Source organism: Protopterus annectens, chromosome 9.part0 (genome assembly GCF_019279795.1).
Source record: "Protopterus annectens isolate FY-2018-M chromosome 9.part0, PAN1.0, whole genome shotgun sequence".
Taxonomy (NCBI): domain Eukaryota; kingdom Metazoa; phylum Chordata; order Ceratodontiformes; family Protopteridae; genus Protopterus; species Protopterus annectens.
In genome coordinates, this window is record NC_056743.1 from 703,658,799 (window position 1) to 703,682,186 (window position 23,388).

Consider the following 23,388-nt stretch of genomic DNA (forward strand, 5'->3'; position numbering starts at 1 on the left):
TCCCAGGACCCCCCTTGGGTTTTACCTCAGACTCCAAATATTTTGTCCCAACACCAGGGTCAGGTTCTGCACTCTCATGTCAAAACCCTCAGCCTTGCACCCTGGCGAATTCAGGATCTTTGATTAATCCTCCCCTTCCCAAACAGGTTATGGATGTTATTTTAGAGGCTAGACGCCCTAGCACCAGAAAATCTTATGCAGGAAAATGGAAAATATTTTGCACCTGGATGCATGATCAAAATTCAGATACTCTCACTCCTAATATCCCTCTGATTTTACTATACCTGACAGACATGCTTCATAAGGGTCTATCCTTCTCTTCCATAAAGATACTTGCCTCAGCTATTTCTGCTCATTACAATACAGACCCTCCAATTTTTTCCTATCCACTCTTGAGACAATTTCTCAGAAGAGCTAAAAATCTCAGGCCCCCAATATCACCAACCATCCCTGCCTGGGATCTCAACTATGTTCTGGAAAAACTCACTCTACCTCCTTTTGAGCCTGCTGCAACATCTGACATCAAGTTCTTATCATGGAAGACGGCATTTCTGCTAGCTTTAACTTCAGCCAGGAGAGTTTGAGTTGCAAGCACTCATGGCTGGGGAACCTTATATTTTTCACCAAGATATAGGGTGTCTTTAAGGACTAATCCTACTTTCATGCCTAAAGTGGTTTCCAAAGTGGCTTTAAATCAAAATATCCACCTGCCAGCCTTTTTCTCGAACCCTCAAAACAAGGGGTAAAGGATCTTGCATTCCTTGGATGTACACAGACAACTTCGTTTCTACCTGGATAGAACCAAGAACATCAGGAAAACAGAACAATTGTTTGTTTCTTATGCTTCAAATTCCCAAGGCAAAGCCATTTCAAAACAGACCGATGTTCTTCATTCCACATTGCTGCAGTCCTAACTATTGGGTAGTCCGCTGTCCAGTCGGCCCGAATACCAAAGTATATGGCTGACGTCTGTCACGGCGCATTAGACTGACGTCAGTACGTCAGGGTACTAATGCGCATGACTGACGTCATATCCTCAGTCTTTTTTGCCGCATGGTCCGATGCAGAAGCAATTTTGCGAGTGCAGGTTGGCGTTCTGAAAGTTTCTGAAGCCAGAGTTTCAGACCGAATCAAAGTTGGCTAAGTACCCCGTTGGGGAATATTTTGGTTTTTTCTTGCCTCAGTATTTAACCGGATGTCAGAAAAAGTGAATAACTGTATTTCTTGTGGGAAACAGATACCTCATAGGGATTACCATACTTTGTGTATACCTTGTTTAGGGCCTAAGCACGGCGTTGTTGGATGCGCTCTTGTGCTAGATTTAACAAACGCACTATTAAGAGAAGGTTAGACTGTGCCAGGTTAGTGTTTGGGAAGCGTTGTAATTATAAAATGCCGTCGGATGCTCCGCCGGCTTCGCTAAAAAGGACAAAGCAGCAAAGCCTAGAGTGGAAGAACCGACAGTCCCAGACGTCGGTTCTTTAGAGGGCTCAGTGGAGCCGGAGGTTTTGCCAGGTGTTTCTTTGGAGTCTCAGGGAGAGACTTTACTGTTACAGGATGTATCCTCTCAGGAAGTAGGCCAGGCTGAGGGGCTTCTCAGGTGGCTGTTCTTCCTGCTCTACCTAAGGTGGTTAGAGCCTCACCTTCTGTTTCCAAGGCTTCTTTGAGGGGCAGGCCAAGTTTTGCTTCAGTGGGGGTTTCTCCTAGTGCCTCAGGGTCTTTGCCTAAGAAACATATGCTTAAAATGGCAGAGGATTTGATTACTATGATAAGGGGTTCTATGCCCCCTCCTGATAAGAGGCCTAGGGTGGAACCTGAGTTTGAGAGTTTTGAGCAATGCTCGAGGCTTCTGAGTCTTCTGAAGACTTGCAGGAGTTCCCTCCTTATTCTGATTCTGATGTGGATGATTCTACTCCTTCAGCTTCTCCTCCTGAGGATTTTTCATTTTCAGAGACTCTGCATTCCATGAGGGAGCATTTTAAATGGGAAGGTCAAGATTTCTCTGATTCCAGGAAAAGGCTTAGGAATTCTTGTTTTACCCCAGCATAGGCCTTTAGCTATACCTCCTGTTTTGAATGTGGTGGAAGATGTTTTTGGGAGGCTTCCCTGAATCCTGATTCTTTGCCTCCTGCCCCAGTTAAACCGGATAGGTATTATAGGGTGCCTGACACTCATAAGTATCTTTTTAAGAGTCCTAGGGCAGACCCGAAACTGTCTCTCAGGGGCCTAAAGGTGTGAAGGCCTCAGTTGTTAAAAATCCTGTCCCTCCTGATAAAGAGGCAAGGGCTTTGGATAGATGGGGAAAGAAAGTGTATACTTCTTCCACTTTAGCCATGAGGCGTTGAATTGTCAGTTTCACATGTTAAAATATCAGAATTATCTTCTTTCACAGTTGAAATCTAAGGTGGATGCTCTGGCGGAAGGTATTGAGTGTAAAGAGTTGCAGGATTTAGTTCATGTGTCTGAACAAGTGGGTAAACATTCCTTGCAATGTGGTTTTGATGCTGTGCAGGCCTCCTCCAGGGTGGCTGCCACTGGTTCTGTTCTTCGTAGGCACGCCTGGTTGAGAGATCAGAACTTAGCTGAGCATGTTAAGACAAGGATTTTGGATGCTCCTTTACAGTCTGATGTGTTGTTTGGTTCGCCTGTGGAAGCAGTTTTAAAGAAAATGGAGGACAAGGCTAAGTCTATGCAAACTGTTAAGGATTTTTTGCAGGTGCAGCCTCCGAAGTTTAGTAGAAATTGGCCTACTAAGGGGTGGACTTATCCTGCTTATGATTCCCAGTCTAGGGGTAGGTCTAGACATGGTAGGGGCAGAGCTCAAGGTTCTTTTAGGCCTAGGACAGGGAGTTCACCTGCTCAGACTTCTGGTGAGGGCAGGGGTCAGTCCTTTCAGCAGACCCAATGACCTGCCTTTTCAGCTGCCAGTACCTTCTCGCCTGGCGGCACCTTTAGGAGGAAGACTGTCTCTTTTCAAATAAAATTGGGATTTAATTACCCAAGACAAATGGGTTCTGGATATCATTCACCACGGTTACAGGTTTTATTTCCATACCTTGCCTCCTTTCAAAGGCATGCCAGACATTCCTCCTCTACAAAGAACAGAGGCTAAACAAATTTCTCTGTTACTCCAAATAGGAGCCATTCAGTCAGTTCCTGTGCCAGAAAGGGGCCTAGGATTTTATTCTCGCCTGTTCCTAGTACCAAAGAAGGGGAACACGTGGAGACCAATTTTGGATTTATCTATCCTCAACACTTATCTGGACATTCCAAAGTTCAAAATGTTGGCGTTACAACAGCTTTTACCTCTACTGGGCAAAGATCACTGGATGGTAACTTTAGATCTCAAGGAAGCTTACCTTCATGTGCCTATAAGACTAAGTTGCAGAAAGTATCTGCGTTTTCGAGCTGGAAATTCTCATTATCAGTTCTCTGCATTGCCCTTTGGCTTATCTACTGCGCCCAGAGTATTCACAAAGGTTCTGGCTCCAGTGATAGCTTACTTCAGGCTAAAAGGAATTCAAATCTATCCTTACTTGGACGACTGCCTGATTCTGGCTCAAGAAAAGGAAGACCTTCTACAGCATTTGAAATATGTCATAGCAGTGCTAAGATGCCTAGGGTATTCTGTGAGCGAAATAAAGTCCAGTCTAGTACCCTCTCAAGGCGTGCTTTCTGGGTGTGAGACTGAATACAGCAGCCCAGATGGCCTTTCTAACCCCGGACAAACAAAAGAATCTTTCCAGTTACTTCCATCAATTATCTCTTCAGTCCGGGCTGACTGCAAGGACAGTCCTTCAAGCCTTAGGGTTCATGGCATCTTGTATTCTGGTGCTTCCCAATGCCAAACTGCATATGAGGAAGCTACAATGGTATCTCAAAATCTATGGACACAGCACTGCCAGGATTTGGACACTGTCATTCAAATAATACCTTGCATTCAAAAGGAATTTTTGTGGTGGGCTCAGGAATGTCACCTAAACAAGGGACTCTCTGTGACCCGGCCAGAGGCAAGTCAGATTCTAACGACAGATGCCTCAGACATTGCTTGGGGAGCTCATCTAGATGGAAAGTGGATACAAGACAAGTGGCCTGCCAGACTACAGCATCTACATATCAACATGAAAGAGATGTTAGCAGTCCAGTTTGCATTAATGGCTTTCAAGGAGTTACTTCTTCCAGGGCAGGTGTTGATTCTAACAGACAACACAACTGTCATGTGGTACATCAACAAACAAGGGGGAACACATTCTTACCCATTGTGCAAGCAAGCAATGATTTTATGGGAGACTGCGCTCAGCTTGCAACTAACTCTTCAGGCAAGGTTTCTGCCGGAGCACAGAACTCCTTAGCAGATGTGTTAAGCAGACAAATCATGGATCCCCACAGTGGAAACTGGATCTTCATGTATTTCAAAATTGACAGTGTCATGGGGAACTCCAGACATAGATCTGTTCGCTTCTCCACTAAACCACCAGCTGCCAAAGTTTTGCACAAGGGATTTCATCACACAGCTTGGAAAGTGGATGCTCTTTCTTTCAGTTGGAAAAATCTTCATGTGTATGCTTTTCCACCTCTGCCTCTTCTCCCAAAGGTGCTTCTAAAGGTCAGACAAGACAAGCCAAGGATGATTTTAATAGCTCCAGATTGGCCTCGGCAGCACTGGTACCCATTACTGAGGAGTCTGGTAAGGAAGCCTCCATGGCCTTTACCCTTGATTCCACACCTATTGTCTCAGGACGACGGTCATCTGCTCAATGTCAAGCTTCAAACTCTTCATCTAACAGCCTGGCATATTCTGTTTTGAAAGACAGCAGGTCTCAACTTCCTCAACAAGTTTTAAATGTGATTATGGAAGCCAGAAGACCTAGTACAAGGAAAGTGTATGCAGAAAAATGGAAGAGATTTTTATTTTGGACTGCAGCACAGAATTTGGAGATTCGGAGCCTAATTTGAGTGTGGCTCTTCAATATCTTACTGAGTTATTGGACAAAGGTTTGTCTTTCTCTTCCATTAAGATTCATGCTGCAGCAATTTCAGCTCACTATGATTGTGACCCACCATTGTTTTCACATCCTTTATTCAAGCAATTTCTTGAGGGCAAAGAATATAAGACCCCCACGTGAGCTCCTACTCCTGCTTGGGATCTCAATTTTGTGTTGGAGAAACTTACTCTACAACCTTTTGAGCCTGCAGCTACTGCTGACCTGAAATACTTGTCATGGAAGACTGCTTTTTTGTTGGCCATTACTTCTGCAAGAAGGGTTTCTGAGTTACAGGCCCTTATGGCGGTTGAGCCTTTTTTTGATTTTTCATAAGGATAGGGTATCATTATGTACTAATCCTTCCTTTATGCCTAAGGTGGTTTCTAGTGTGGCTTTAAACCAAACTATTCATTTGCCTACTTTCTATGCAGATCCCCAAAATAAAGGGAAAAGATTTTGCACACTTTAGATGTACACAGGCAATTGCGTTATTATTTAAGCAGGACTAAGGATTTTAGAAAGTCTCAGCAGTTGTTTGTTTCTTTTTGCTTTGTGTTCAGGGCAAGCCTGTGTCAAAACAAACTATTTCTAGGTGGATTGGGTTTTGCATTGCATTTTGTTATTCCCATCATGGCAAAGAGATTCCAGCTGGGATTAGGCCTCATTCCACTAGGGCTACTGCCACTTCAACAGCATTTCTAAGGGGTGGCAACTAAGGATATTTTGGAGGCAGCTACTTGGAGTTCAGTGCATACTTTCTCTAAGCATTACCACCTTCCTCTCTACTCTGTCTAGGGCTGGTTTTGCCACAGCTATTTTGCAAGGCATGTTATCAGCTCCTGCTTCCTTATGATTTGCCAGCCTCCCTTACCTCTGCTTTGGGATTCTACCCAATAGTTAGGACTGCAGCAATGTGGAATGAAGAACATAGTACAGTTTTGTACCTACCATAAATGTAGATGTTCGAGGATCCACATTGCTGCAGTCCAATTTACCCTACCTCCTTCCCCTCTGTGTTTAGGGGTGGTTGTGTAGGTGAGATTATATTCTGGTACCTTTGTATATATTGTATATGTTTTTGGTGCAGGTATGTTTGGTGTGTTTTGGTTTTGGCCTTGTCTTTTTAGGGTCTTCTGACATCTGGGGCAAGAAAAGACTGAGGATATGACGTCGGTCATGCGCATTAGTACCCTGACGTACTGGCGTCAGTCTAATGCGCCGTGACCGACGTCAGCCATATACTTTGGTATTCGGGCCGACTGGACAGCGGACTACCCAATAGTTAGGACTGCAGCAATGTGGATCCTCGAACATCTACATTTATGGTAGCTACAAAACTGTACTTTTCTAAATGGATTGCTCATGGAATCAGATTTTGTTACACTCACCATGGAAAGCAAATTCCAGGAAAAATTAGGACTCATTCTACCAGAGCTGCTGCTACTTCAGCTGCCTTCCTCAGGGGAGTGCCCACCAAAGACATTTTGGAAGCTGCAACTTGGAGTTCGGTGCATACTTTCTCTAAGCACTGTAATCTACATCTTTACTCTAAGTACAGGGCAGGCTTTGCTTCTGCAGTCTTGCAGAGCCTTCTAGCCGCCCCCTCTACTTTATGACCACCTCCCATTACTTCTGCTTTGGGATTCAACCCTACAGTGATGACTGCAACAGTGAAACACAACGAACATAGTACAGTTGTGTACACTTACCATAAATGTAGATGTTCGAGTGTCTTCACTGTTGCAGTCTGGGTTACCCTCCCTCCTGTCCCCTCTTACTCTTTCATTTGTGTGGTCCCCTTCTTCACCCTTCTGAGGTTTATTTGCAAAGGGTATGGGGTTTGACTCATTTTTTGGACACCTGACATCTGGGGCAAGAAAAACTGGAGAACATGGCGTCGGCTGGCAGCTTTGCACTCCTGGCGCACTGACGTCTGGGAGCATGGCTGAACAGCCGACGCCGGACCCAGACTTTGGGATTCTGGTCGACCGAGGACTGCCTGCTGGCAGGGAGAACCCTACAGTGATGACTGCAGCAGTGAAGACACTCTAACATCTACATTTATGGTAAGTGTACATAACTGTACTTTCCTAGTCTCCCTCTCTGTTTCGGTGCGGGGATGTCCAACTCCTGTCGTGGATTTGGAGGCTGGTCGCTCCTTGGACTCTGAGGGACCTGCCTTTGAGGCCATGCGGAGTGCGCTGGCCAGATCAGTGACATCACGTGGGTCTGTCATTCTGTCCCCTACCACTTCGGTGCAGGTCTCTGATCACCGCCTATCTTTAGACAGCGGAGCCCCAAGGCCTCAGGGTGTATCCCCATAAGCGGTCCCCAAGTTTCTGAGGGCCCCTCAGAGTGCTCTCCTGAAGAGCCCCCTAGAAAGAAAACGTGCAAGAGGAAGCACATAGACTCCCAGGATGAGTCTCTCACCTCAGATACTGACCTCGCGGAATCGGAGGGGTCCCCCAAGTCATCCTCTGAGGATGTTTCTTTGTCTGTCATCCTAGAAATATTGAAACAAAGAGGCGACTGGCCGTCCAAACCCCCCTCCGAGGAGGAGTCTGTCTTCCTGAAGGCCTTCGGTGCTCAGCCCTCCGCCTCCTGGGTGTCTCCACCCTTCGAGCTCCTGGATTTGTCGAAGTGTGTGGGAGAACCCTGACTCTGTGGAACTAGTCCCCAGGAGATGCAATAAATTTCTGTCTGCTCCCCCGGGTAAGGATTTTCTGTCCAAGGGAGTCCCTGTGGATGCCATGGTGGTGGCAGCAGCCACTCAGAAGGAAGTAGCTGAGACTTCTTCCACCGTCCATCCTCCTAACAAGGAGTCTAGGACCATGGACCGTTACGGGAAGCGTACCCTGTCTTCAGCGACCTTTACCTTATGGTTGCGAAACTACTTATCTCACTTTACACGGCTCCAGAGAGATCTTCTCAAGGAGCTTGGAGATGATGCTCTCACAGGTAACGTTTCTGAGGTGGTGACCCAGATGGTTAACGCCCAGATGTCTACCCTCAATTCCATCGTTAACTCCTCCATGAGGCTGATTTCATATGCAGCAGAGGGAGCGAGTAGAGCAGCAAGCTCTGGAGTCGCACTTAGGAGGCAGGCCTGGATGCGCCTTCGTCATTTCGCGGAGGCCTTGTCTTCATTCACCAGCGCCCCTTTTGATGGATGTCCTTCATGGATGCATCTGCAGTTCTTGAATCGGCCTCAGATTTTACCCCCACAGGTAAACTGTACTTTCCTCCTTGTTCAGAATCAAGGTGAAAAGCACTCTCACCAGGTGCGAGCAGGAGGGAAAACTGCTGTAGGGGTCCGTTTTTCCCTTCCCTCTAGGCCTTACCCCAAGGCCCAGAGGGGTGGAAAAATGTGGTTCAGGAAATCACAGAAGTTTTTTCCCGGTGGACAAGGTGAGCCCCTCTCCAGAGGCGGGGGGGAGGGGTTATTCAGGAAGACGCCGCCCTAGAGGCAGAGGAGGGCCTAGCAAATCAGGAGACCGAGATTCCTTTCGCAATTTTCCCTACCGTCGCTCCTGATGGGAGGCCCTACTGTGCTTTTCTGAAGCCAATCGGGGGTTGAATATTGTTATACCCAGAGGCCTGGCAAGCCATCACCCATTGTTGCCCTCACAGCGTGTCATTTTTGTAGGTGCAGAGTTAGACGCCATCCTCATGCGGGTGTTTCTACCACAGGAAAGAATCAAGAGTCCTACAGCAACAAATTCACACCCTGCTCCCTCTGAGACTATGGCTGCGACAATTATGTTAGTCCCTCTACCAAGGTTGCATAGGAGAGTCCTTCAGTGGCTTCTCTTTGCCCAGTTCTCTCCAACGGCTTCCACTTTCTCACCGTATTCTTCTCACGGACAGGTGCAAACAGGATCTCAGTTGGTGGATTTGCACCAGCAATCCGGACACAGGAAAACCCTTCGTTCTGCCGCCCCCGATTGCCACGGTGACCACGGATGCCTCCCAGATGGGGTGGGGGGCATTATCTAGGCAGGACAGTCCAAGGCACGTGGCAAGAGCACGAGATACATTTGCATGTCAATGTCCTGGAGATGAGAGCTGTGCTGCTTGCGTTGCAGGCACTTCAGAGCTTTCTCCCTCTCGGAACTATTACAATCCACTCGGACAATATGTCAGTGGTGTGGTATCTGAACAAGCAGGGAGGAGCTAAGCCATATCCCCTGTGCAGAGAGGCCGTGCGAGTGTGGCAGTGGGCAGTGTCTTCCCAACGTTTTCTGGTGGCAACGCACATTCCGGGAAGTCCAACGTGATCGCAGACAGGCTAAGCAGAGCTATTCTGATGCCTTGCAAGTGGTCCCTGAACAGTCAAGTTGCGGAACGGATCTTCCGCAGGTGGGGTTAGCCTTGCTGCGACCTTTTTGCCAGCCCCCTCAATGCCAAATGCAGCAGCTACTTCACGTTGATCCCCCTTCAGGGGGAGTCGCACAGGGATGCTCTAGTCCACGATTGGCCCTCCGGTCTACTATATGCCTTCCCTCCGGTCCCCTTGCTGTCAGTTTATTCAGAAAGCGCAATCCTTGGGAAGCAGAATGATTCTGATTGCCCCACACTGGCCTCGTCAGATTTGGTTCCCTTTTCTCCATCCCTACCTCTTGGACCCTCCTTGGATTCTGGACTCAGAACCAGACCTACTCACACACGTCAGGGCAGCTCCATCACTCTCTTCGGACCCTCCAGTTGACAGCCTGGCTACTCCACGTCCGTCACTAGTTAGGCTTCATCATTTCTCGCCAGAGGTAGTTCATATCTTATCTTCCTCTCATAAGCCCTCTACTAGAAGATTTATTCCAGCAAATGGAAGAGATTTTCAATCTGGGCTCATACCCAAGGGATTGACCCTTGCACGGCTCCAATTTCTTCTGTTTTGGAGTTCTTGTCTATGCTTTTTCTCCAGGGCTCAGCATCCGCCACCATAAAAGTCCAGTTGGCGATTTCTAACTTTCATGTTGCTAATGAGCCTAGTCTGATGGCTCACAGACTCTGTAAGGCTTTCCTGAAGGGCACTCTGTTGCTCTGTCCTGTGTCTGAACCTATCATGCTTTGGCATGTAAACTTTGTTCTACAGGCTCTTACTTCATCACCCTTTGAACCTGCCGCTACTTGTGATTTAAAATTCCTGACCTGGAAGACTATCTTTTTAGTAGCCATCACATCAGCTAGACGAGTTTGAGATTCAAGCACTATCAATAAAACTCCCATACAGGGTTTCTCTTAGGCTGAACCCTTCCTTTCTTCCCAAAGTGGCATCTGTCAGTAATCTTAATCAATCTATTGAGTTGCCAGTATTTTTTCCCCAGTTCTCAAACAAGGCAGAATTTAAATTTCATCAATTGAATGTATACAGACAATTACGTTTTTATCTGCACAGAACCAAAGACCTCAGAAAATCTGATCAGTTTTTCGGAAAACATAATTGGGTCTCCTGTCTCCAAAGTCATGCTGTCCAGGTGGATCTCCAGTTGCATTTCTTTCATCTGTTCCACAGGGGGTAAAGAGCTACCATTCCAGGTGAAAGCTCACTCTACTAGGTCTGTATCTACATCTACAGCCTTTCAGGCCAGATTGTCTATGGATGATATTTGTGCTGCGGCTACTTGGGCGTCTCCTCATACCTTTGTTACTCATTACAAGTTGGATGTGGTGTCTAGGGGCAGGTCTTCCTTTGGTTCCACAGTGCTCAAAGTATTTTTCACTGAGCCTCCCAGGATTTAGGTGCTAGGGATGCTGTCTCACGGGTAAGAATGTAGGTGAGATTGGACTACATAACATCAAGAAGTTATGTACTCACCATAACGTTCGATGTATGTAGTCCATCTCGCCTCACTTTACTTACCCTCCCTCACCATAACGTTCGATGTATGTAGTCCATCTCGCCTCACATTCTTACTTACCCTCCCTCCTTCCCCCTTCCTGGAGGATCTGGAGGTTAGGTCTGGTTTCAGAGCTCCCTTCATTCTTGGTTTGTCCTTCCTTCCTTCCTTGGGTGGTGGTATGCATGGAGAATGAGTGCTGGTGTTAGCAGCAAACTAGATCTGGGGATATAGAGCAGTGCAGCATGGGATACCTTCTTAACCCAGCCAATAGAAAGACTTTGAGCTAGAGAAGTTTGGCCGAGTCGGGGCTGACATTCATCTCCGAACCCACGGGTAAGAATGTGAGGCGAGATGGAATACATACATCAGACGTTATGGTGAGTACATAACTTCTTGTGTAGGATTCAGTAGTTGTAACTGTATTGTCCATCTGCATGGGTGTCATGAAATTCACCACTTCTGTCTTAAGAAGTATGAAGTTGGCTTTGGAGAAATATTTTACCATGGTTCCCTTAGTGGGGGCAGGATGTGGATATCTAAGGTAATTAACTTATGGTTTGATCGGACCAATGAGTCGTTGACTTCAGGTGTGGATCACCGGTCACTCAAGTTGGTAATGACTAGATCTAGGATATTGTTGCCCCTGGTGGGGATGTGGAGACGTTGATTCCAGGGCATTGGAGTCTATGAATTCCAGAAAGTGTTGAACGAAGGAGTTGGTACATGAGTAGTTTTCCCAGTTAATGGTGGGGTAGTTGAAATCGCCCATTATTAGGGTGTTTGGTTGAACCCTAATATTTTCCAGTATAAGAAAAGGGAAGTGGGAATCCTGGGGCATGGTGGGTGATCTGTACCAAGCTACAATTTGGATTGCAGTTTTGCCCAGAGTTAGTTGCACTTTGATAACCTCAGCTGCATTATGCTGAGCAACTAGCCTGGAGGTGTGGATATCCTTAATGAATATGGACACACCTCTGCCTTTGTTGTTCCAGTCCAGGTTACATGGCTGAAAAGCGTGGTATGAGTTATAGCCTGGTAGTGCAGGGGTTCTCTGTAGCCTTGAACCAGGTCTCAGTCACTGCACAGATATCTATGTTCTCCATTTTAAGGAGTGCCTCGAGTGAGTGCATTTTGAGATTTAGACTTCTAGCATTGAGTAGCATCACCCTCAGTTTTTGCTTGCCTGTTCCTGTTACTGTGGTGAATTTGTCATTTGAACCTTGCCTAAAAAAGGCACTACAGGGCCGGCAATAATCTTAGCCAGTATCCGGAATCCCAGGGGTGACAGGTGCAGACCATCTCTGGCAAAGCATTGTGGTCTGTCGACCATGTCATCCCAGGCAAAGACAGATATCGGATCCCTTTAGAATGGCACCAGAAGCTTAGCCAATTGTTGAAGTCAGTTATTTTGTCCTTGTACTGCGGCATCATTCTGGGTGATGGCAGAATGCTCCTCAGGCCTAGGGTCATACCAGCCTGGGCTACAAGATCGGAGAGCTCTTCCGTGTCTCTTTTCATGTAGTCCAGAGAGTTACGTCTCTGTTCATTCACACCAACGTGGACAAATGACAGTCATATTTGTACTTGTGGAGTGACCCGAGTGCGTGGGTTATGTGGCAGTTCCTGGCACCCGACAGGCAGCTGACAGTAACCTTCTCCTTGATTAGCCTGGTGAGTGGGGCATCATTGTGCCTGACTATAGAGTCACCTATGACTAGTGTGTTGGTACGTTGTTTTGCCTTATTGGCTGTGGTTGAGTGGCACACTGAGTCTGCGGGCTGTGTGTCATTTGGGTTGTGTTGGGGTGTGGAGGTTGCTTGCATTTCTGCCTTGGAGGTCTCTTTTGCTTGAGCAGATAATTATTAGAGCCTCTGCGAATGTTTTTGTGTGGATTTTGGTGGTGTAGATTGTGAGACTGTGATGAGTGTGGTGCAAGTGTTTACCCTCTCTTCTTGACTGTCAAGTTCAGTCTTGATTGGAGAGAGCTTTACCCGGAAAGTAATACCAAAACTGTTTTCCTCTAGGTAATGCGGAAGGTTGAGTGCTGTAGTAATTAGTAGGTTATTTAGCGCTTACAAGTTCTGAACAAGTGCTGGTCACGAATAAGCAAATTCAAGTGCTAAAACTAAGAATCTGTATCTGGACTAAATAGTTACAGGAAAGGGGGGGGGGCCTTTCATCATGTTTCATGCGGACAGAGTGTCACTCGGGACAAGTCCATCCTTTGTGCCCAAGGTGGTATCCAGTTTGGCTCTTAATCGGTCCATTCATTTGCCAACTTTCTTTCCCAGTCCACAGAACAAGGGGGGCGGATTCTGCATTTATTGGATGTTCACAGACAACTTAGATTCTACTTGGACAGGACTAAATCTCGAAGAAAATCTGAACAACTGCTGGTAGCATTGCTGCAGGGGCAGAGGGGAAAACGATTTCAAAACCATTTCTAAATGGATAAGCCATTGCATTCATTTCTGCTATAAGCACCATGGAAAACCTATCCCCCAGGGGATAAGATCTCATTCCCCCAAGGCTGCATCTACTTCTGCAGTCTTTCTCAATGGTGTTCCTACCAGGGATATTCTCAAAGCTGCTACCTGGAGTTCAGTTCATACTTTTACCAAACATTGTCACCTAACAATTTTCTCTAAATCTGGAGCTGGCTTTGCCACTACTGTTTTGCAGGGTCATAATGCTGTATAAATCCATCCTCCCAACCTTAGCTTTGGGAATCTACCCAAATCTAATGATTGCAACAGTGAAACACGAAGAACATAGTACAGTTGTGTATGCTTACCATAAATGTAGATGTTAGAGTGCATTCACTGTTGCAGTCCTGGTTACCCTCCCTCCAGCCCCCTGTTTTTCCTTTACTATACCTCTACTTTCCTTTGCTATGCTTAAAAGCCTTTTTGGTGCATTTGCTTTTGTTTGGAGGTATAATTTTGTGGTTTTAATTGCTTGTATATTTGGCCCCCCATTTGGGGGGCACCTGACATCTGGGGCAAGAAAAACTTATGTAATGGCGTCTGCAGCATGTTTTATACCCCTGATGACCTGACGTCATGGAAGAAGGGTCAGCTACCGACGCAGGACCCAAGACTTTGTTAATCAGGCCGACTGAGGGTAACCTGCCAGTAGATTTCTCAAATGCAATGACTGCAACAGTGAATACACTCAAACATTTACATTTATGGTAAATGTACACAACTGTACTTTCTAAATATAGTTTCCCAAGGATGCAGGTTCCACTTCCACTCCTTAACCCCACACGATTGGCCAGACCTACCGCCAAATCAGTGGGCAGAGGTTCAACAGCAGGTTCTCAATCTTCTAAGTATCAGCGCTATTCAGCCTGTCACAGAAGAGGAATGGGGACAAGGTTTTTACTTGAGACTTTTCCTGGTACCTAGAAAAGACAATTCCTGGCATCCTATCCTGGACCTGTCTATCCTAAACACCTTTGTGGTAATCCCAAAATTCAATATGCTAACTCTTCATCAGCTTCTTCTCATGATAGGCAAAAATGCCTGGTTGGCAACATTGGATTTAAAGGAAGCTTACCTGCACATCCCAATAAGGGAATCTTGCAAGAAATACCTACACTTCAGAGCATGCTACTCTGCACTGCCCTTTGGCTTATCTACTGCGCCCGAGATATTCACAAAGTGCCTAGCTCCAGTCATTGCATTCTGCAGGCAAAGAAATATTCAGATATACCCATACCTGGACGATTGTGTAATTCAGTCAGAAATCCAGGACATACTATTAAATAATCTGGCATTTGTAAAGTGACTGGGGTACACCATAAACGAAAAGAAATCTCACCTAGTACCCTGCCAACAAATTATATTCCTGGGAGCAAGCTTGAACGCAACTTTCTAGATGGCCTATCTCACGCCAGAGAAACAAGTTTGACAGCCTGCTTCAAACTACTGGCCACAAAGACCCAGCTATCTGCAAGGAAAATACTGCATGCCCTGAGGGTTCATGGCCTCTTGTATTCTACTAATTCCATATACAAGACTGCATATGTGGAAACTACAGTGGTATCTGAAAAGCCTATGGTGTCAACATTCTCAGGTCCTGGAATCAATAATTCCCATCATTCCTTGTATAAAGACAGAGTTCCTTTGGTGGGCAGAGGCTTGCCACCACAAGGGACTGCCATTCTCTCTACCCCCTGCGGCCTAAACCCTAACAGATGCATCAGACTATGCATGGGGGGCTCACTTGACAGGGCAGTGCATTCAGGGCAAATGGAGCCAGAGTCAAATGCACCTGCATATCAATCAAAAAGAAATGATTGCTGTGCAGAATTCTGTGACAGCCTTCAAGGACCACATTCTTCCAGGACAATTATTGGTAAAGACGGACACCACCACTGTTATGTGGTACATAAACAAACTGGGGGGAACCCACTCTTACTCTCTCTGCAGACTAGCCATGGCTCTGTGGAATACATCTCGAGCTACTAAGTGCACCTACAAGCTCAATTTCTGCCAAGCAAGCTAAATATACTGGCAGACGACCTAAGCAGAAATCTCATGGACCGACACGAGTGGAAACTAGAGCCAAAGATATTCAACATTCTGAGAAACAAATGGGGGGAGCCCAGAAGTAGACCTGTTTGCCTCACCTCAGAACTACCAACTGCACAAATTCTGCACAAGGACTCCCCGCAGACTAGCTTGGAAAGTGAATGCCCTGTTCTTTACCTGAGAAAACCTCTGTTTATGCCTTTCCCCCTCCGCCTCTCCTCTCGAAAGTTTTACTAAAGATCAAACAGGACAAACCAAGGACAATACTCATTGCACCAGACTGGCCACGCCAACACTGGTTTCCCCCTCTTGCACAGTGTGTCACTACTGGAACCATGTCACCTGACTCAGACTCCTTCCCTGTTGTCCCAGCAGGAGGGCCAGATTGTGCACCCCCAGCTTCAAACTCTGAACGTGGCAACCTGGCTCATTACCCGAGTTCTCTTATACCATCCCTCAGCAAGCAAGTGCTGGATGTCGTCTTGGAGGCAAGGAGGCCTAATACTAGAAAATCCTATGCTGAAAAGTTGAAAAGATTGATGTCCTTCAAGGATGCATCTGCAGTCCTAACATATGGGTTGTCCTGCCTCAGGAAGCCCTTCAGTCGGCCGGATTCTAAAGTCTGGGTCTGGCCTCTGCTGATGTCGCACTTCACCCGACGTCATAGCTGCTGTTTATTGGGTATAAAGGCATCAGCCGACGCCATTTTCCTCAGTCTTTCTTGCCGCGTGGTGCCCGAAGCAGAAGCTGTTCGCAAGTGCCGGTCGGTCAGATCCAGAGATTTCTACTACCGAAGACTTCTAAAAAGCTAAGTACCCCGTTGGGGACTCTTTCTTGCCTCAGCCGATGTCAGAAAAAGTAAATTGTTTAACTTGTGGGAAACAAATACCTCATAAGGATTTCCACTCTTACTGCCTTCCTTGCTTAGGCCCAGACCACGACGTATCAGCTTGTCTAGCCTGTGCTTCCTTCAACTGACTAACGCTTAGACGTCGGTTGGAGTTTGCAGAGGAGTTTTTTGGTCCCGCTTTTGCTTACAAAATGCCGTCTGAGACTCCGACTACACAAATAGCTAAAAAGCGCAAGGAAAAGGACCGACACTCGCGGTCCGCAGTTTCGGCTGAAACCGGGGTTAGGCCAACCGCGAGTGTCTCGGTTTCGGCTGAAACAGTCTCCTCGGTTCTTCCTTCGGCCGAAAGTATGCCTCCTATAGCCGAGGCCTCACAGACAATGGTTGAATCTGCTACTGATATTACTGCTACAGAAGCAGGCTCCCAGGATTTGTCGGATACTATTCCTTTAGACATATCTACCCCTGCACGTGGGGCTGCTAGACCCCCTGCTTCTATGTCCATCAAGGCTTTTGCCAGGGCTAAAGCAGCTAAATCTTCTAAGGCCTTACCTGCTAAAACTACCCCACATAGGCCTACCTCTAGTTCACAAATACTCAGCCTGGCTGAGGATCTCATTTCTTTGATCAGGGGATCACAACCTCACCCAGACAGGGCCTATCAGCCCCCTTCAGATAAGAGGCCTAGGACTGAACCCCCGGAACCTGTCTCTACAGACTATTCCTCGGAGGACTCGGACATTACTGACCCTCAGGAAGGCCCATATTCTCCTTATGAGGATTCTGATGCAGAAGACTCCATTCCTTCTGCTTCTCCTCCGGAGGAATTTTCTTTTGGGGAAACCTTACATGCTATGAGGGAGCATTTTCAGTGGCAGGGCCAGGATTTTTCAGATTCAAGGAAAAGGCTAAGGACCTTCTTACACTTACCACAGCATCGGCCTTTAGCCATTCCTCCAGTACTAACAGTAGTTGACGATGCATTTAATGATGCCTGTACTGCTCCTGATTCCCTTCCTCCGGCCCCTGCCAAGCCTGACAGATATTACAGGGTCCCGGACACACACTACCATTTGTATAAGGCTCCTGTTGCAGATCCAGAAACCATTTCACAGGGCCCGAAAGGTGTGGCAGCTGCTTCTGCCAAAAACCCTCTTCCCTCTGATAGGGAATCTAGAGCATTAGAGAGATGGGGTAAAAAGGTTTATACTTCTGCTGCTCTTTCAGCTAGGGCCTTAAACTGTCAATTTCACATGATTCAACATCAGGAATTTTTGTTAGACTAGATAAATAAAAAACTTTCCTCTCCTGAACCTATAGACCACAAGTCTCTTCAGGATTTGGTACATAACTCTCAGCAGGTCAGTAACCATTTCTTAAAATGTGGCTATGATGCACTGGAGGCTTCCTTTAGGTCAGCTATGACTGGAACAGTGATTCGAAGACATGCATGGTTAAAAGAACAGTCCTTACCAGATCATGTTAAATCAAAACTCCTAGATGCTCCCATGCAGAAACAAAGTTTGTTTGGCTCCCCTGCACAGGAGGTTCTGAAGAAGGTGGAAGAAAAAGCAAAATCTGTCCAAACAGTCAAGGATTTCTTACAGGTCCAACCTCCGAGGTTTAGCAGAAATTGGCCTTCAAAGAATTGGTCCTTTCCAGACAACTCCAGAGCACAGAGAGGCAGAAATAGACGCCCAAGAGGCAGAAATCAAGCTAGGGGTGCCTACAGGGGACGTCAGTGGCAACCTACCAACCAGAAAAGTACCGCCACAGATTCAACTACAACCACTTCCACTGGACAAACACAATGACTTGGCTCTGATACCGCCTTCCAGGGAACAACTGGAAGCTCCCTTGGGCGGAAAGCTAGCCTTATTTTCAGACAACTGGCATTACGTTACAGGAGACAAATGGACTTTGCAAACAATAGACAAGGGCTACAGGTTTCACTTCCACACTCTACCAAAAAAGAGGGGAATGCCAAACCTACCACCAAGCCAAAAAACAGATGTTCTAAAACAAATCAACAACTTACTAGAGATAAGAGCTATAGAAAAGGTGCCACCAGTGGAACAAGGCCAAGGTTTTTACTCCAGGCTTTTCCTGGTACCAAAAAAAGAAAATCAATGGAGACCTATTCTCGACTTCTCCGCACTGAACACATACCTCATTGTTCCAAAATTCAAAATGCTGACCCTCCAGCAGCTTCTTCCCATGCTGGGCAAGGAGTCTTGGCTGGTGACTCTAGATCTCAAGGAGGCATACCTGCACATCCCTATACGACCAGATTGCAGAAGATACCTCATATTTCTTGCAGGATCAGAGCATTATCAATTCTCAGCATTGCCCTTTGGCTTATCTACTGCGCCCAGAGTATTCATGAAATGCCTGGCATCAGTAATTGCTCATTGCAGGCTCCAGGGAATTCAAATTTACGCATACCTGGACGACTGCCTATTACAAGCGGACAACAAGGCACAATTGACAAAAGATTTGAAAAATGTCATACAACTGTTGCAAGCCCAGGGATACACAGTCAACATGCAGAAGTCAAGACTAGTACCTTCCCAAAGGATAACATTCTTGGGGGCAGATCTGGACACTTCAACTCAGATGGCCTTTCTCACAGAAGAAAAACAAAAGCAACTACCAGGCTATTTCATGTCATTAACAAAACAAACTCAGCTTACTGCAAGGAAAGTCCTGCAAGCCCTGGGTTACATGGCATCCTGCATAATATTGATTCCGCATGCCAGGCTACATATGAGAAAGTTACAATGGTACCTAAGGAATGTATGGTCTCAACACCAGCACAGCCTAGAAAACCAGATTACAATAATTCCATGCCTGAAGCAAGATTTCCTGTGGTGGGCTCAGGCCTGCCAGTTGAACAGAGGCTTGCCTTTCTACAAACCACATCCAAGCCAGACCATCACCACGGACGCCTCAGACCTAGGATGGGGGGCTCACATGGTGGACAAGTGTATACAAGGCCTATGGACCCAAGACCAGCTGAATCTACACATAAATCTAAAGGAGATGCTGGTGGTGAAATATGCGATCCAGGCATTCAGACCACTCCTTCAACAGGGTCATCTGCTGATAAGGACGGACAACACCACAGTCATGTGGTACATCAACAAACAAGGAGGTACACATTCATATCCTCTAATGCTGGATGGCAATGGACCTGTGGAATGTGGCCCTGAACCTCAACATTCAACTTCAGGCCAGATTTGTACCAGGAAAAGAAAATTCTCTAGCAGACACCTTAAGCAGAACTACCACGGATGCTCACGAATGGATGCTGCATCCAGATATTTTCAAAGCCATAACAGAGAAATGGGGACTGCCACAGATAGACCTGTTTGCCTCCCCTCACAATCACCAATTGAAAAAATTCTGCACAAGAACATACCACCCACTTGCTTGGAGGGTGGACTCACTTTCCTTCAGCTGGAAAAACCTGACAGTATATGCATTTCCACCTCTTCCCTTGATGTACAAAGTTCTACTGAAGATCAAAGAGGATCAACCAAGGGTAATTCTGATAGCTCCAGACTGGCCGAGGCAACATTGGTACCCGCTACTGAGAAGCATGTCTCGGACACACGCATGGCATCTACCTCTAAGTCCCTTACTACTAACACAGGACAACTACAGGATCCTACATCCAAACTTGAAAACACTGCAGCTAGCTGCTTGGAATATTGTATAAACCAAAATAACCCTGATCTATCCCAGAGGGTTAAGGACATTATCCTGGAGGCACGCAGACCCTCCACAAGGAAGACTTATTCAGCCAAGTGGAAAAGATACCTCATTTGGAGTGCAGCAATGGGAGAAAATGTCTCTGTGGCAAACATAGCACTCATCCTGGAATACTTAGCAGAGCTGTTCCATAATGGCCTGTCTTACTCCTCCATTAAGATTCATGCATCAGCAATTTCAGCAGAATACAACTTGAATCCTCCTGTTTTCTCTCATTCTCTACTCTGGCAGTTCTTGAAAGGAATCAAAAATGTAAAGCCTCCAAGGAAACCACCTTTACCTACTTGGGATCTCAACTTTGTGCTGGAAAAGTTAACTCTCCCCCCTTTTGAACCAGCAGCAACAGCAGAATTACAATTCCTGTCTTGGAAAACTGCTTTCCTACTAGCAATCACTTCAGCAAGAAGGGTTTCTGAGCTACAGGCATTAATGGCAGTACAACCCTTCCTTATCTTCCATCAGGACAGAGTCTCTCTGAGAACCAACCCTACCTTTCTGCCAGAAGTGGTCTCCAGAGTATCATTGAACCAAGCGATTCATTTACCTACATTCTTCCCCAACCCACAGAACAGGGGGGAAAGACTGTTACATACCTTGGATGTGCACAGACAATTATGCTACTATCTGGACAGAACTAAGACCAGCAGAAAAACTGACAAGCTTTTGGTAGCATATGCAACAGGAATGCAAGGAAAAGCAATTTCAAAACAGACAATCTCGAAATGGATAGGAAATTGCATTCGTTTGTTACTCTTTTCATGGAAAGACATCTCCTGATAATATCAGACCTCACTCCACAAAAGCTACAGCCACCACTACAGCTTTCCTACGAGGAGTGGCTACCAAAGACATTTTAGAAGCTGCTACCTGGAGCTCCGTGCATACATTTGCCAAGCATTACAATCTTCCTTTATACTCTAGATACCGAGCAGGTTTTGCAACTGCTGTTTTGCAAGGGATCCTAACTACACCATCTTTATCTTAGTACCTCCTCCCCCAGTTTGGCTATGGTATTCTACCCATATGTTAGGACTGCAGATGCATCCTTGAAGGACATAGTACAGTTTTGTACCTACCATAAATGTAGATGTCCGAGAGGTATGCATCTGCAGTCAGGATTACCCACCCTCCTTCCCCTCTGTGGTACTCCTAGGGTATTTACCCATCTTTTAGCTAGCTGGGGGAATCTGTTATGGTGTATTTGTTTGTATATATGTGTATATATAATCTATATTTGTTTATATTGTTTGCTCTCCACTGTTTGGAATTATTGCATTTATTCAAATTTAGCCTTACTAGAGGGCACCTGGCATCTGGGGCAAGAAACACTGAGGAAAATGGCGTCGGCTGATGCCTTTATACCCAATAAACAGCAGCTATGACGTCGGGTGAAGTGTGACATCAGCCGAGGCCAGACCCAGACTTTGGAATCCGGCCGACCGAAGGGCTGCCTGAGGCAGGACAACCCATATGTTAGGACTGCAGATGCATACCTCTCGGACATCTACATTTATGGTAGGTACAAAACTGTACTTTTTGTACCTACCATAAATGTAGATGTCCGATAGACATGCAACTGCAGTCAGGGTTACTCTCCCTCCTTCCCCTCTGTGGTATTTCTTGGGTACATTTCCCTCTCATAGCTAGCTGGGGTTCTCTATTATGGTGTATTTGTTTTTATATATGTATATATTTTTGTGCATGTTTGGAATTTATTGCATTTCTCCAAATTTAGCCTTCCTTAGAGGGCACCTGGCATCTGGGGCAAGAAAAACTGAGGAAGATGGCGTCGGCTGGCGCTTTTATACCCCAGGTGCTCTGACGTCGGGGAAGGGGCGACATCAGCCGACGCCGGACCCAGACTTTGGAATCCGGCCGACCGAAGGGCTGCCTGAGGCAGGACAACCCATATGTGATGACTGCAGATGCATACCTATCGGACATCTACATTTATGGTAGGTACAAAACTGTACTTTCTACTGTTAGGAGAGTGATCTGGTGTTGCTTCCTCTATCGAGGGTAGGAGTTGTGTAAGAGGCAAAAAAATCGATCTGAGGTAATGTAGCACATAGCAGGGAATTTATGGGTAGGGGGAGTAGCTAGGAGCCTGGATCTTGTAGCTTGGAAAGCTGCCGGCTCGGATCAGAGATCGGATCCGATACCCACAGGTTGCAGACAAATGAAGTAGCTACTCAGATGTAACGTTATGGTGAGTACATAACTTCTTTTTTTCTCTTGGTCTGCTCCGATTTGAGCTCCCTGACAGTTTGAGTATATGGAGGGTGATTTGTAAGCTGGCCACCTGTTATTTCCTTGCAGCATATAGTCCATACAGCTATGGCTAATGGAGCAGTGTTCATTCAAACATCTTCTGTTATGCTAAGCTAATATGCAACTTGCACCTTCTGGGTACTGCAAAGATGATTATTTGTATGCAAAGGAGATTGTTGTCCTGAAGTTTGTAGCAGTCTGCTCTTCACACATGGGGACATCCTTGAGCTTTGTGGCTGAAAGTAAAATGTAACAAAGTTTAATTCCCCTTTTTTGCAGAGATGCAGCAATGTGAGTGTCTAGCAGATTTTGAGTTACTTGTCTCTCCTATCCACGATGTACAAGTGCAGGACCTGTTTGGTGACGTAAGCTTCTAACCGATTATCCTACATTAGGAATACCATTGCAGTGACTGTATTTAAAGATGTGCTGTATTGAGTTGTCAAAGCTGTGCTCTTGCCTTGCAGATGACAATTCTGCAGTATTTTTTTGTCATAATTTGTGTTTGCTTTTTTGTTGTTTTATAGCTTATCCTTGCTGTTTCTTGATTGTGAAAAGTTGAGTTTGTTATTCTTTGAAGTAAACCTGTTTTAAATTTTTGAAATATGCTTTTATGTGCTTTTTAACTGTCCTTGATAGTTTTGGACTTGTGTTCCTGAAGTGTGTGTTCCATTATTTGGCTCATTTTAGGTACACCTATGGGTATGGCTACTTTTCAACAAGTTCCTGCTATATCCTCCATGTCGAAGCCTATGTATTCTTCACCAAAGTCAGAGGTAGCCACAGCAGTGTTTTCTGTGCCTCACACAACAGTTCTGGCTCCAGTTGCAGGAAAATCTGTTTCACCTCAACAGCCAGTTTTGCCAGTGCCATTAGTACCTGTTCCAGCAAAGGTAAGCTCTTAATTTTATTTTCTGGTAGTATAATTAATGTATTTGTGTTTAACACACACACCTAGCACTGCATGTCAGTTTTAGTGCATGTACAAAGCATCATTTGTTGGTGAGCTGTCAGATGGCAGGGGCATCTGCTAGATGGGCTTGAACACCCACAACAGCAAACGCTTCTAAGTGGCGCTGGTTCATTTCTTCCTGGGTGGTAGGCCCTTGCAAATCTGGGGAGGAAGAGGA

The 23,388-nt window shown here is 46.0% G+C and overlaps 1 protein-coding gene across 4 annotated transcripts in view; it reads left to right on the top strand.

The window, feature by feature from the left end:
• Positions 1-23,388, top strand: part of BRD2 (bromodomain containing 2) — a 1,415,611-nt gene that overhangs the window by 751,046 nt on the left and 641,177 nt on the right. For all 4 annotated transcript variants that reach the window (XM_044083332.1, XM_044083333.1, XM_044083331.1 and 1 more), the window contains one exon: positions 22,949-23,151. In XM_044083332.1, the coding sequence (XP_043939267.1) occupies positions 22,949-23,151 (203 nt within the window). The remainder of the gene's footprint in view (positions 1-22,948; positions 23,152-23,388) is intronic.